Source organism: Myodes glareolus, chromosome 7 (genome assembly GCF_982192425.1).
Source record: "Myodes glareolus chromosome 7, mMyoGla1.1, whole genome shotgun sequence".
NCBI classification, from domain to species: domain Eukaryota; kingdom Metazoa; phylum Chordata; class Mammalia; order Rodentia; family Cricetidae; genus Myodes; species Myodes glareolus.
Window position 1 is genome coordinate 16,476,085 of NC_142032.1, and position 15,667 is coordinate 16,491,751.

The window sequence follows — 15,667 nt, forward strand, 5'->3', positions numbered from 1 at the left end:
TGCTCGTAAAACAGCACGTTGCTTCTCATACCAGGACCATTTTGCTTCAGCATAATCTGAATTTAAACAGCTTGTTTCCTGCGGATATAATTTTGGAAATAAATAAAACAAGTCTTCTATCAAAATCCGGAGTGAGTGGGAAGGAACATCACATCTTTCTGTCTCAGTCAGATTCAAACAGATTATTAGTCTCAAGTAAAAAAACAGTAATAACAAACAACAGAAATACAGAATGAACACAAGACCACTGAATGGACTTGATTCTGAACAAAGACAGAACTTTCCCAATGTAGGTCAGGAATCAAGGAAGAGGAATCCTAACAACTCAATTTTAACTGTACATGTTTATGGAAGGGGTGTGAGGTATAAACGTAAGTTATGGAAAAGCCTCAAACTAAAATTTTCTGTAGTATTTCAATAAAGTCAATAATAAGATAACATAAAAATTAATGTTCTCAGTTTTCTTTCATAATTAAAAAACATGAAGGTTGACAATTAGGTACAATGTGATTATAGATTTTAAAGACTGAGCTGACAGTCAATAATGACTGTCCATTTAAAACTATAATAAATATAGAGCTCATCATGGCTCCCACACAAATCTCATAAATGTTAGGGCTATAAGCAGATAAGATGTTTGAAAAAGCAAACTAGCCAGGAGTGGTGGCACACACCTTTTGATCTCTTGGGAGGTAGAGGCAGGTGGGTTTCTGTGAGTTCAAGGACAGTCTGGTCTACAGAGCCAGAGTTACATCAGACAGACAGACAGACGAACTGACAGACAGACAAAAAGGGCAAACTATATGCAAGACACTTCATGGCTTCAAATACTACCTGGACCCCTCTCCACTTTCATCTGTGTTTCTTTCAAGCTGAAGATTCAGGAGACTGCTGTCCACCTAGGGCGACTTAAGAAGCAGCTGTGCTTTCTTACACTATCGAGAACTAAAGGGAGTCCTTTTCATGGAGGGTAACTGGCAGAGGAAAGCTACACAGAAAATGCTACAGGGTTCATTCCTGCTTTTGGGAAGGACCAATGTCTTCTGTAAAATGTAATAAGTAATATTTAATAAAAGGTCTAAGACTACAATTAGTATTTATACCCAACCCATAATTACTCTGACCGAAATTCAGTTGCTTTGAACTGTAAAAGGAAAAAAAAAAAAGGCTAGCTTCACTGTATTACAGTGGCTCTCACATGGAGACAGCGGGACATGCAGGTGACACTGGGGCAAGGTTTGAATCAGTATCAGACACTTGTACCAGTATCTGAAGGCAAGCCTCACAGTCACGTCACTGGCAGACAAAACTACTGTAAGAACTAAAGATGAAGAACAAGAAATAGAGAAATGGTCACAGACCAACAAAAATAACTTTGAGTCATTTTTCCAAAGGTCAAGCAGTAAATGAGGTCAGGAGAGGCAGCATGAAATCATGAGACAGATAGAACACGTTTAGCAGTAAGAAAGGAAAACTCACTGTTGCCATGCTAGTGGAGGCTGCTATTGCAATAAACATTTTTGCAGTTACGTATTTTTATTTGATGACTTGGCTCAAATTTGAAGCAATGAACTAGAAGACAGGATGTGGGCCAATAAAAGGAACCAGGAATTTGGTTGTGTTCCAACTGGAAATTATAGAAATCATTATTCAATTAGAGTGGTTAAGGGACAATGAAAGAAAATAGGTGTCAGAATAATGTTAAAACAAGCAAGAATGGGATGAGAAGGTCACCATCTGGGAGCAAAAGAAAGAGACTGATGAGCAGCAACGAGCAAACTTATTTCCTCACCCAAGAGCATGGAAGAAATCACACCACCATGCTGGATGCCAGAAGATCTCTAACTGTGCCACTGAAGGGGAAGGTGGGAAAAGACACACAACAACAGAGAGCAAACCCACCACACTGCACAGACACACAACAACAGAGAGCAAACCCACACCACACTGCACAGACACACAACAACAACAGAGAGCAAACCACACCACACTGCACAGACACAACAACAACAACAGAGAGCAAACCACAGCACACTGCACAGACACACAACAACAACAGAGAGCAGACCACACCACACTGCACAGACACAACAACAACAACAGAGAGCAAACAACACCACACTGCACAGACACAACAACATGGTAAGGAGTGTGGGAACACTGGCTTACCAAGTACATGAAGACAAAAGGAACAGATGCTCAGTTGGCCAGCTCTCAATGAAACGCATTAAAACTGTCACCCTGTCCTTGGATTGGTGCTCAGGCTAACTTTTTGCCTTGTTTAGCCAGAAGTAACTCACTTGTGATGAAGTGAGAGCAGCATGTCTGAAAAAAGGATTAAAAGAATATTTTTTTGGATCCCTGTCTCCAGACACCAATGCTAAATATAAAACAGGGCTAAGTAGCACTTAGAAATTATTACTAAGTAACTGAAGATTAAGTGTAATTTATGTTACTCCTTATTTTTTTTTGTAGAAAATTAAGATGTGGCCTTAAGACACAATTTGATGAACCTACCTTTTGTAGCTATAATTTAAAATAAATTCTGACATTTCTCATATGGCTAATTTCAATGGCTATAAGATGTATGTTTTCAGCAAATAAAGCAAGGCCAGAGATATCCATGTGTTTTAGGAAATATAATAAAAATTATTGTTGCTCCTATATCCTGAACTACCTAATTGTGAACAGAGTCTTCATGAACAGAGTTAGAGCCCTAAGTAAATTTATGAATGGATTAATGAGAGATCCCAGAGGGCTTGGTCATTCCTTCCATCCTGAGATTATAGAAAGGCTCTATCTATGAAGAAGAGTGAATTTTTTTTTTTTTTTTTTGGGTTTTCAAGACAGGGTTTCTCTGTAGCTTTGGAGCCTGTCCTGGAACTAGCTCTTGCAGACCAGGCTGGCCTGCGGCCAGAAGAGGGCACTAGATCACATTATAGATGGTTGTGAGCCTTCATGAGGTTGCTGGGAATTGAATTCTTGACCTCTGGAAGAACAGTCAGTGTTCTTAACCTCTGAGCCATCTCTCCAGTCTACCTTGTTTATTTTTTGTTATATTAACACAAAAGAAATAAGACAGCTCTTCATGAATTTTATAACAAAGATGAAGTCCACATGACAAAGTCCTATCTCTAATAATGATAGCAAAATGATAATATCTAAAAATGATAGCCTGTACATGACACAAGAGATTAAGCTGAAAGTTGAGAAAGTTGTAAAACAAAACAAAACAAAACCCTAAATGGTAATAAAGATTATTTTTGCATAAACATGAAGACAAACTCTAGAAATACAACTCATATTGAACATTATCCTTCAGACGGCAAAGCTAACAAACTCCTTCCAATCACTCTAGAAACTGAAAGAAGAATTTTTAAGATTTCTAATTTAAAAAAAAATTATTTTCTATGTATGGGTGCTTTGCCTGTCTGTATTTCTGTGTACCATGTACATGCAATGGTCACAGAGGCCAGAAAAAGACATTGGGTCCCCAGAACTGGAGCTACAGATGGTGTGAGCCATCATGTGGTGCTGACAAGGAACCTGGGCCCCATACAAGAGCAGTCCTTAACCACTGAGCCATCTCTCTAGCCCTGAAGATTTCTAATTTTTAATATTATCCTTGTAACTAGAGATATAACACACATTTATACATGAAAGACTTGGCTCCTATGTCAGTTAAACACACTTTTCCACTCAAAATCACCAAACACAACATTTCTTACGTAGCAGTGGCACAACACACCTGGGATCTCTGCAGCCATCTCACGCTGCACACATTGCCACACCAGTGTATTTCTGGTATGCTACACCTACACTTGAAGGAGGTTAGGCATGGCAGTGCTCACCTTTAATCCCAGCACTCGGAAGGCAGAAGCAGGCAGATCTTGAGGCTAGCCTGGTCTACCTCGTGAGTTTCAGGATAGCCAAGGCTACACAGAGAAACCCTGTCTTGCAAAAAACCAAAAACTAAAACAAAGAACAACAACAAAAATAAGCCACAAAGAAAGTTACAAAACAAACTGTTATACAAATTTTACTGATCAGTATGACTGGATAATCAAAAGATTCTGTAGCAGCTGAAGATCTAGAAAACCCAACTTTCAGTTTACTCTGTATAAAGTAATGCCTGCCTGCAGTCTTTTCATAAATACATGATCATACGATAGTCTGTAGTAACAACACTGAATAAAGAACTACAGGCGCAGCGCTGTGGCAATGCGGTATGATGCTAAGGGTGAACACTGTTACTCACTTTGGCTACACAGTTTTCAGTCTTCATAGCAGTGCTCGTCAGACATACTGTCTCTTGGTTTATGCAGAGCCTGGCACAGCTGTTGTAAGTCTGTAGAGAAAAAAAAATCACTTTTTTTTCTTGCCCTCATGTCCTCATTTTTTTTAAATTTTTTTCTTTTTTTTAAATTAATTTATAAAAGTCTCCACTCAGGATCAGAGGGAACCTTCATCCGGCGATGGAGGGAGATAGAGACAGAGACCCACAATGGAGCACTGGACTGAGCCCCCAAGGTCCAAAGGAGGAGCAGAAGGAGGGAGAACATGAACAAGGAATGCAGGACCGTGAGGAGTGCTTTAACCCACTGATACAAGGGGACTGATCTAATGAGAACTCACCAAGACCAGCTGGACTGGGACTGAACGAGCACTTTTTTTTTGTTTTAATTTGTTTTAGATACTGTCAGATTCTATTTCTCTAAACCAACATACAATTCTATTTATAAATGTGTGGTTGCTGAAGGAACAGTAGAGAAGAGGTAAGGAGAGAGCCCACAGAAGCCACATGAACAAATGAGTAGGGATTCATGGTATGAATGGGAGATAGAGGATTGGATACACAACATTTTTTAAAATGTAAACTTCAGCCAGATATGGTATAATCCCAGCACTATAGAGGCCAATGTGGGAAGACTGTAAGTCTGAGACTAGCCTGGGCGACACAGTGATACTATGTCTGAAAATAAAAGAAATAAAATAAGTGTTAAATTTAAGAACCCATGGTCTGTTTAAAATAGCAATTAATTATAAGTCAGACATGATGGCACACAGTGTAAACTATCACTGAGGAGGACTGTGAACTTGAAGCCAGACTAGGCTATATGACCAGTTCCAGACCAGCCTGGAATCCATAGCTGAACCTTGTTTCAACCACAACAGCAAAAGAAAAAAGAATGACAGAAAGAGTAGGTCTGAATTACACTTGGGAGTCTGACCAGAAGATTAAAGTCACAACTCTAGGAAATGGACACAAATATTGACTACAGTACAGTTTTCCTTCATGGCAAAAAATGCCTTAACCTCCCTGCCCCCCTGACAGGGTTTCTGTGTGTACCCCTGACTGTCCTGGAACTCAAGAGATCTACCTGCCTCTCCCTCTTAAGAGCTGGGATTAAAGGTGTACACACATGGCCAAAACACATTATTTTATTAATTAGTTAATTAATTAATTAATTAATTTGGTTTTTCGAGACAGGGTTTCCCTGTGCTGCCCTGGCTGTCCAAGAACTTTCTAGACCAGGCTGGCCTCAAACTCACAGATGTCCACCTGCCTCTGCCTCCTGAGTGCTGAGATAAAAGGTGTGTGCCAACACTATACAACCGCAGTAAGTGCCCTTAACCTCTGAGCCCTCTCCAGACCCCAGCTATCCCTTTTTGGGAAAGAATCTCACAATATAGTCCTGTTTGTGATTAAACTTGTGGCAATCCCTCCTACCTCAGGCTCCTGAGTGTGCTTTCAATTTAAAGTTGTTGTGAATAGTACAGAATCTACAGCACAGACCATTGTTCTCCACTGTGTGTGCCTTCAGAATCACCTGGGGGGTTGATGAAGCACAATTTCCAGCAGATGCTGACACTGTTGGCCTGGGAATGGTCTTTGAGAACCAAGGTGATGACATTTAAGCCACAATCACTTAACACTGATTAAAAAACCTGTTTTATGAATAAAGAGAAATTTCATATTTACCGAAGTTACAAAGATGTTTTTGTACTTCCTTAACTCAGCTTCCCCCTAATATGATATCTCTGAGAACATTTATCAAAACAAAGAAACCGGGCTGTAGATGTAACTCAGTGGCAGACTACACACTTGCCTAGCATGCATTAAACTCTAGGTTCAATCCCCAGCAGCACACAATACTCAGGGAAGATAACTTGGAGTCAAGCATGGTGGCACACACCTACAGAACCAGCACTTCAGTGCTGATGTAAGAGGATGACTAGTTGAGGCCAACCTGGGCTACATAGAAAGACTCTTTTTGGGAGGGTTTTTTTTTAAAGATTTTGTGTGCGTGCGTGTGTGTGTGTGTGTGTGTGTGTGTGTGTAGGTATGCCTCTGTCTCAGAAGTTGGAAGGGTATGCATGACTCCTCTGGAACATTGGTTCTCAAGCTGTGGGCTGGGATGGCCCTTTCACAAGGGCTGCCTAAGACCATAGGAAAACACAGATATTTATGTTACTATTCATAAAGGTAGCGAAGTTACAGTTAGAAAGTAGCAACAAAAATAAATTTATGGTTGGAGGTCACCACAACATGAGGAACTGTACTAAAAGGTGGCAGTATTAGGAAGTTGAGAACCACTGCCTTGGAACTACAAGCATTTGTGAGCCACTTAATGTGGGAGCTGGGATCCGAACTTGGATCCTCTGCTAGAGTAGTTAAGTGCTGGGTAAAGCCTTCAATCACAAAGGTGTGTGTGTGACTTGACAGTCCATGAAGTGTAGGTCCCCGTCTCCTCCTGTCAGGGACTGGGTCTGCATTTCTTTGTCATACCTCCGCAGTCTTCTAGAACCTGGCGCTAGTTCTCAGTTTTCCTTGTCTTTCGTGACTGACACTTCTAAGTCAGTTAATCAATAGGATCTCCCTCAACTCACGATCAGAACGAGGCCATTATTTGAGGATACAAGTGAGATGACAGGCCCTCCCTTCCGTCTCAGGGCATCACATCAAAAGATGCTAACAGTTCTGCTGCTCTTTGCCTTCACCACTCGGCCGTGCCGGGAGTGTGGAATTCCCCTTTGGGAATTATTAAATATATCACAGAAAATATTTTGAGGGTATGCAAATAGTTTCTACTTTAAATTTCTGCCACTAATTCTAGTAACCTTTGAAGGATCTTGCCTATAGTAACTCTGTAATGGTGAATCTTAAATTTCTTCTTCCTTCTACATTTTTATAAATTGGAATCCTTCTGTAGGGAAGAGTTGTGTCTTCTCACATTTATTTATTAATTCACTTGTCAGTTTATAAAAGCATAAACAGAATTCTAAAATTTGCTTTTGGCCAATTATTATTTTTCAAAAAATTGGTAGAAAAAAAAAACCCTTTCCATCTGTAGCCCTAGCTCTCACTGACAGTGTTCTGAAGTAAGTCTTCTTTTAAACGTTTCCTTGTTTCATTTACCATTTAAATTGAAATTATTTCAAAGCATATTAAAAGTATTTTTAAACATTTTTCTTATTTTATGTGTATAAGTGTTTTGCCTGCATGTACACATGTACAATGCATGAGTATGTGTGCCTGTTACCTGAATAAGCCAGAATACACTTATGGAACTAGAGCTATGAACAGCTGTAAATTTCCACATGGATGCTGGGAACTGAACGTAGGTCTTCTCTAAAAGTATCAGGTGATCTTAACCCCTAAGCTATCTCTCTGGTCCCATTAAAATTATTCTTATAAGGAAAATGTGGTACATTTACACAATGGAGTACTACACAGCAGAAAAAAATGACATCTTGAAATTTACAGGCAAATGGGTGGAGCTAGAAAACATCATATTGAGTGAGGTAACCCAGACAGAAGGACAATTATCACATGTACTCACTCATAAATGGTTTTTAAACATAAAGCAAAGAAAGCCAGCTACAAATCACAATCCCAGAGAACCTAGAAAACATTGAGAATCCCAAGAGATATATATACATATATATAGATCTAATCTACATGGGAAGTAGAAAAAGACAAGATCTCCTGAGTAAATTGGGAGCATGGGGACCATGGGAGAGGGCTGAAGGGGAGGGGAACAGAGAAAAAGGTAGAGCTCATTAGATCAATTAAAAAATATTCTTATACAGTGTTTAAAAAAAATACACATGAACTGATAATTATTGAATAAACTAATAAAACTTACGACAAAGAATTCTGTTTTTTTTTTCTTTCAGTTTTCAGGATGGTTAGTGGTCTACGCTTATAATCCCAGGATTTTGGAATTAGCATGGGCTACATAAACCATGTCAAAAAGTGGGGGAGGGGTTGGGGATAAAGGAACACAACAAAAGAATTCTGATTCCAACAATGGCAGAAATGTTACAATGAGTTAACCTTGCTCTGGATAACAGCTTAACTTAGGCAAAATATATTTCAAACTATGTGAGGCACTGAAAATGGGTGGGAAAGGGAGGGGAGCGCTGAAAAAGAACTACATTGGGTAAGATGTGAGTCTGTTTCTCCTGGAAGCACTGAACAGTCCAGTCAGCAAGGTGATGGTAAATACAACAGTCGGGCAAGCCACAGCCTACTGGGTTGAGCTAACAAAGCATGGAGTTCAGAACTGCCACAGTGGTTGGCAATTGAGAACAGAAATTCCACAGAGGAGAGAACCACAGGGAAAGGAAGAGGTATTAGAAAATACATTTAAATTCTCCTCAAATCCATGTTTAACACCCAAACGACATACATTAAGGGAAACTGAGAATTTCAATGGGAAGAGCAGCTGGAAGACTGAAGGAACTGAGCCAAGACTCCAGCTCGTGCCCATGAGATCAGGTAAGAATTTAGATTTGATTCCTACCCTCCTTAGCAGAAAGGATCTCAGGCTTCCCCGTGACACTGAAAAAGAGCAGGAGTTGAGATGACAAAATGTTCTAAGGGATCTGCTTTAGGCATATGGATAAAACAAACACACTCGTCATTTTCAGATGTAAGGCCAAGGCCACATTGAACTGTTAGTATTTTAAGAAGAGACAGATTCAGAGTTTCTATAATGAATAGAATATATATATATGTAACACGAGGGCCGGCTTGTTGGGGTTTCTGTCCCGCCCGGTACCCCAACAAGCCAGCAAGTCCCAAGGAAAATCACACGGAGTCTACATTAGGTTATAAACTGATTGGCCCATTTGGTCAGGCTACTTATTAGCTCTTATAACATATATTACCCCATTATCCTTATCTATTTTAGCCACATGGGCTCAGTACCTTTCTCAGTGTGACAGCTTACATGTTGCCTCTTCGGTGGTCTGTGCAGGAGTGGCAGAGGAACCTCTCTGCTTCCCAGAATTCTCCCAGTCTCTTTGCTCCACCCCTACTTCCTGTCTGGCTTTCCCGCCTATACTGCCTGCCTGGCCAATCAGCGTTTTATTAAAATATGATTGACAGAATACAGATAATTCTCCCGCACCATATATATAATGAATATAATATATAAGAATATTGTATATAGAATGATTCATTCTATAATGAACCATCCACACTTGTAGAGCAGTCAAGAAGAAGAATATACAAAATGACCTACCTGAACAGCACTAAAGAGGTCTTTAATCTGTTCAATGAAATAATTAAATGAAAGATAATGATCATAATGAGCAAACAGATGGAGAAACTTTCACCAGAGAAAGGAAAACCTAGAGAGAGACAGTATGGTGGGATATACCTGTAATTCAAGCCTGTAACTTCAGTTCCAAGAGATCTGACATCCTCTTTACCTACACATTAAATCCACAGGCATGCATACCTGTGGAGACAGACACAGACAGACATCACACACACACACACACACACACACACACACACACACACACACACACAAACACACTTTATTTTTTTAAGGGAAATATAAGACAAATCTGGAAAAAACTGCTTATTAAAATAAGAAGATATGTGAAGAGGCTGAGGCAAGAGGATTGCTGAGAGTTGGAGGCCACCACCGACTGACTATACAATGTGTTCTATGTAGCATAGTGTACAGAGGGAGACGTCTTCTAAAGGAAGGAATAAAGAAGGGAAGGGGCAGAGAGCCAGGAGAGCTGTACTGAAGCCAGTCTGGGATCTATGGTGAGATGCTGGTTTAAAACAAATGTGGTAAGCATGAGCCTGTGATTCCAGGCAGAGGCTGAAGGATCCAGGGCTCAGTGTCTGAGAGTCTGTCTTGAAAAGCCGACACCAGGTGGATGGAGAAATGGTTCAGTGGTTAAGAGCACATTCTATTTGTGCAGGGCCCAAGATAGGTTCCCAGCACCACATCGTGTAAATCACATTCTCTGTAACCCCAGTTCATGGAATCCAGTGCTCTCTTCTGGCCTCTGAAGGCACCTTGTATGCACATGTACAAAACTCAGACACAGTCACATAATTAAAAATATAAACAAAATAAATATAAGAAACTAACCAAAACCAAAGCAAACAAAAGCCAACACAACCCATTGAAAAAATAGGGCACAAAAGATATAAACTGTCCAAAATCACATAATCCGAGCTAAAAATGCAAATAGCTAGCTCTACTTAGTAGAGAGTGAAACTACTATTAAAAAAATTTCTAAGAGAAGATGGGCGGTGGTGGTACATGCCTTTAATCCTTGCATTCAGGAGGCAGAGGAAGGCGGATCTCTGTGAGTTCCAGGCCAGCCTGGTATACAGAGCAAGTTCCAGGACGGGATCCAAAACTTCAGTAAAACCCTGTCTCAAAAAAAAAAAAAAATTCAGAAAGAAAATCTGAGACCCAAATGGTTTCCATGGGTACAGAAGTTTCTGTTTCCCAAACCAGAACAAAGGAAAGATATTCTTGTCACATCAGTTCAACTTAATTTGGAAGTCAAAGTCATTAAAATAAAGCAAGGAAAAGAGACAAAAAGCAATTAAGTTACAAAAGAATTCATAAAAATAAAACTATGATTGGGCAGTTGTAGTACACGCCTTTAATCCCAGCACTCAGGAGGCAGAGACTGGTGGATTTCTTTGAGTTTGAGGCCAGCCTGGTCTACAGAATGATTTCCAGAACAGCCAGAGTTACACAGAGAATCCTGTCTCAGTAAAATCAAATAAACAAATAAGAATAAAGTAAAATAAAACAAAATTATGAGGGCTGGTATGTAGCTTAGTGGCTGAACACATGCTAAAAAAAAGGGTAAAAGCTTAAAAAAATTGAAGGGGACCTGCAAGATGGCTTGGTGGGTAAAGGTGCTTGCCACCAAGCCTAATAACCTGAGTTCTAGCTCAAACAGTAGAAGGAGAGAACCGATTTCAGGCAGTCCTATGACCTTCACATGTGTGCTGTATGGAGCAGGTGCACACACATGTATGCACACACAAAATAAAAAAAAAAAAGCAGATCTTTTTTTCTAGACAGGGTTTCTCTGTAGCTTTGGAGCCTATCCTGGAACTAGCTCTTGTATACCAGGCTGGTCTTGAATTCACAGAGATCCGCCTGCCTCTGCCTCCCAAGTGCTGGGATTAAACGCGTGCACCACCATCGCCTGGTAGAAATGTAGAATTTTTAAAAAATTTATGGAGGAGAGCTGGGCATGGTGGCTTATAGCTGTAATACTCTGAATTAAGTAGCTAAGGAAGGATTGTTTCAAGTTCAAGGCCAGGCTGAGCTTCAAGGTAAATGCCAGGCTAGCCAGGACCCTGTCTCAAAGAACAAAACAAATTTCTGAATGCTGGGGGGCTGGAGATATGGCTCAGTGGTTCAGAGCACTGACTGCTCTTCCAGAGGTCCTGAGTTCAATTCCCAGCAACCACATGGTGGCTCACAGCCATCTATAATGAGATCTGGTGTCCTCTTCCGGTGTGCGGTCATACATGGAAGGAATGCTGTCTACATAATAAATAAATAAATAAATCTTTTTAAAAAATTTCTGAATGCTAGAATAATTCATTTCATTCAAACTTTCCTCTCCTTCATGAATGACTTTTAATATGCTCAGGGGAACATTAGGTAGAGTCAGGAAGCTTACTCCAGCACTAAGTGTCCTGAGTAGAGACTTGCTAGGATATAGACTTTACTTTTTGGCAATTCATCTGTAAAAAGGGTACATAACCATTTTATGGTTATGTTCCAAAAAAACAATGTAGACAAGTGACTAAAATTTGCCAGTCTTTGACCACTCCATAGTAAAAGTCTCAAATGTTATTTACTGTTATAAGATTCCTTCCAGTTTGAAATCAAACTAGTGAATATAATAGCTGCAGGCAAGCTAGGCTTTGTCCCCATGCAACATTTGAAAAGGTAGCTTCATTGTTGAACCAGAGGCAGAGAGTTTTGCGTTGGAGTACTTTAATACGTTTTTATATTGCATATAAAGCACATAAGCATAAAGCAGTAAGATGCCTGGCTGAAAACTACCTTCTTTGTGAAAGCAGGCTGTAATTCTGAACAAGTTTTCAATTTTCACACTGCTGCCAGGGTAAAACATTTTAAAGAGTTTAATTTTTTACAATGGATTCAATGACATAGGATTATCTAACAAAGTAATGGCTAATCAATAGAAGGTTTAGTTGTCAGGTGAAACATATAACACACTAAAAGGGATTGATTGCTAGGCTTCTCCTTATTTACTAGAAGGTATATATTTAAAATGACACAAACTTGTTACCAGGCTGCATTCTTTTAACCTTGCAAAGGGCTGCTTAAGAAATCTGTTCAACAGCCCTATAGCAAAACAAGATAAAGTATAATGAAAATGCTTAGAGACTGGGGGTGCGGTGGGGAAACAGGGACCTTTAGATATATAGTAACATCAAATAATGTCCCAGGCCAGGCAAGAATATGGGCTAGAAAAATCAAATTACAAAACAACTCCAGGGAAGCTGGGACTGGGCCTTTCAAACGCCACCCAGACTCTGTCGAATCCCAACCGAAGACACAAAGCTCTAACTCAGTGCTTCTCACCCTTCTAACTGTGGCCGCCCTTTAATACAGTTCCTCGTGTTGTGGGAACCCCCAACCATAACATTATATTTGTTGCTACTTCATAACTGTAATTTTGATACTGTTATGAATTATAATGCAAATATCTGACACGTGACCCCTGTGAAAGTGTCACCTGATTCCCCAAAGGGGTCACGAGCCACAGGTTGAGAACCACTGCTCTGCTTTCCTTCCATGTTGACCTAAGAACAGTCTTAGAATGTGTGCAGCTGGGCACAATAGGCTTTCTATCCCCCCCCTTTCCCTTTTTATTCCTTCTTAAAAATGATGCATTCAGATTAAGCACTGAAAACAAAATGAATTGGGCCCATATGGACTTTGACCAGCATATAAGCTATTTCCTTTATAATTTATTCACAGTATCTCAACTCTCTATATGAAAATACACTTTTTATGGTCATTACAACCCAGGAGTTCAATAATATGTTTTCTACTAAGTCAGTGATTACACAATTTATCAAAGAATGATTACACTGAAATAAAAGAAAACAAAGCACTAACCCTATACGGTCTTCTTTTCTCAAAATAATTTTAAGAAAGCTGGTTATTAAATTGCTTTTTTTTTTGAAGAAGGATTTTTGTAGCTAGGCACAAATTGCCAAACCATGCTGGGGTGTTTTTGTTGTCGCCCCCCCAATGTTATTAGACTCTGAAGAATTCAGCAAAAGTGGGAAGTTATAGAAACAAATCACTTCATCAGATTCAGAAAGATCACTTTTGTCTTACTTAAGAGACCTACATTAATTACCTTTAAGATCTTTTACATAGGCTATTTAAAATACGTACAATTTATTTATTTATTTCAAATGAGGTGCTTCTTCCAAAGTATTAAATAATGTCTACAAATGCAAAACCATTTTTATAAATAGGTAATTAAAATAGATGACTAAAATTAAGTCAAGCTGCAAAACATTACCCAGAATGCATTGTTTTTTATTTTTAATAAACATCTCAGGCAATTTTTTTCCCCCACTCAAAGCCCAAAGCACTTCAGGAAGAAGAAAGAGGAGGTAGGAAGTTTCAAAGGGTAAAACACACATATATAATAAAATAATGCTGAACCCTAAACTATTTACAAGAAAGTCCCTTAAGCACAGTTTGTCATGTTGCAATTACACCTTGCCTACTGCCAAGCCAAAGTGCTAACTATTGCCACTAGAGGGAGAAGTGCCTTAACACAAAGCAACAGCAGATAGGAATGGGCTTTCTTGAGCAATTATCAGAACAAAGCTCCCTTGGCTGTGTGTACCTTCTAATTACTCAATACAATTAAAATGACTAACCTAAAACAAATAGAAGAAAAAACTGCCTGCCTGATAGCAGGGACTTCATTAAACCTTTCCCCTCATTAATCAAATCAGAAAGAAGAGAATGCCATCATACTCAAACACTGGCTCTGGTAAAGGCAGTAAATTCTGTGAGGCTTCACTCCTTTTTTTTAGGGAGAAGTGATTCTTTAAACAGCAATGCTGTGGTATTTCCCCATCTGGATGCTGCCTGAAAACAAATTGTCCTCCAAAGAACAGAACACCGTATGTCTTCTCTCAGCTTATTGGTTTATGAATGATTTTTTTGTTGCTGTTTTGCTAATACACACTCTGATGTCATTTTCTATGTCTGTGAGGTGTATCTTCTTCCTACTTGCCCAACTGTAGAAAGGAGCCAAGCCCATCCATGTTTCCATTGGCTCTTTTAACTTTACGTTCCTCCATGGTGACGTTTATAACAATGTAGGGAGAAGAAAAATCTCAGGCAAGGGAAACAGTTACTTATCCTTCCAAAAGATCCACGTAGTTCCTTTTGTACGGCCCAGTCATTAACAGAAGATGATAACAGATTCATTTTTCTTTTGGCTGACATTTTTTTTTTTTCCCCAGCAGTCTGCAAGGTGTTGAAAACCTGGCAGCTGTTACCTCCCGGGATGAAGATACTTTTTTATCGTCCCTTGACAGTTTAACTCAGTGGGTCAGCACCTTTACAGACTGCAAAGTATCCTTGAAGAAGATGGAAGCTTGAATTACTGCTCCCTCCCTAATCAATGTAAACCCTCACTGCAGGTGAAGCTGCCATCTATAGAGGTGCACAGGGGAGGAAAATGGAATGCCCTGAGCCAGATGGTTTTTATCTTGTTTTTAAAGAATAAAGGAACAAGCTAACAAGGGAGACAGCTACTTTGTTAGCTTCTTGGCCTCTCTCATGGCTTTGCATCCCCAGGGTTCCAGCTACACAAGAGAAAGAATACAGGAAAATGTAAACACTTAAAGAAATATAACTAGAGGGCTGGCATCATGCTGCTTTCAAAGAGACGAGAGAGCTCCACTCAATGCTTTATTTATCACTGCCCACGTTCTCAGGATGGTAAGTGGACACACACACAAAAGGGGTGGAGGACGGGAGAAGAATTAGGCAGCAGCCAATTTACTCAATTACTGAGAAAAGGAGAAGTGACAGATCCTATTAGCCCCAGTGTGAACAAACAAGAGACGCATGTGGTAATGCTACGTTTTCAAAAAGTAAAGAACACTTTCACTATCTTCTCTGGCCACCCCCATCACACACGGAATATAAAACAGTGGTTATGGTTTCTATAGCTTCACAGTTTAGGAGTAAAAGCAGAAAGAAAATTGTATCTATGTTGCACTTTTTAAAAGTTCATACTTAATGCCAAATGATGACAAAAGGAGTTGTCTCACAACTTTCTCCTTCACTATTTCTGGTAA

The 15,667-nt window shown here is 39.6% G+C and overlaps 1 protein-coding gene across 17 annotated transcripts in view; it reads right to left on the reverse strand.

Annotated features, from left to right (window-relative positions):
• Nucleotides 1-15,667, reverse strand: part of Btrc (beta-transducin repeat containing E3 ubiquitin protein ligase) — a 185,612-nt gene that overhangs the window by 59,557 nt on the left and 110,388 nt on the right. For 11 of the 17 annotated variants that reach the window (XM_085693990.2, XM_048439124.3, XM_085693994.2 and 8 more), the window contains one exon: nt 4,259-4,348. The exons of the other annotated variants lie outside the window; for them this stretch is intronic. In XM_085693990.2, the coding sequence (XP_085550116.1) occupies nt 4,259-4,348 (90 nt within the window). The remainder of the gene's footprint in view (nt 1-4,258; nt 4,349-15,667) is intronic. 17 annotated transcript variants of the gene reach the window in all.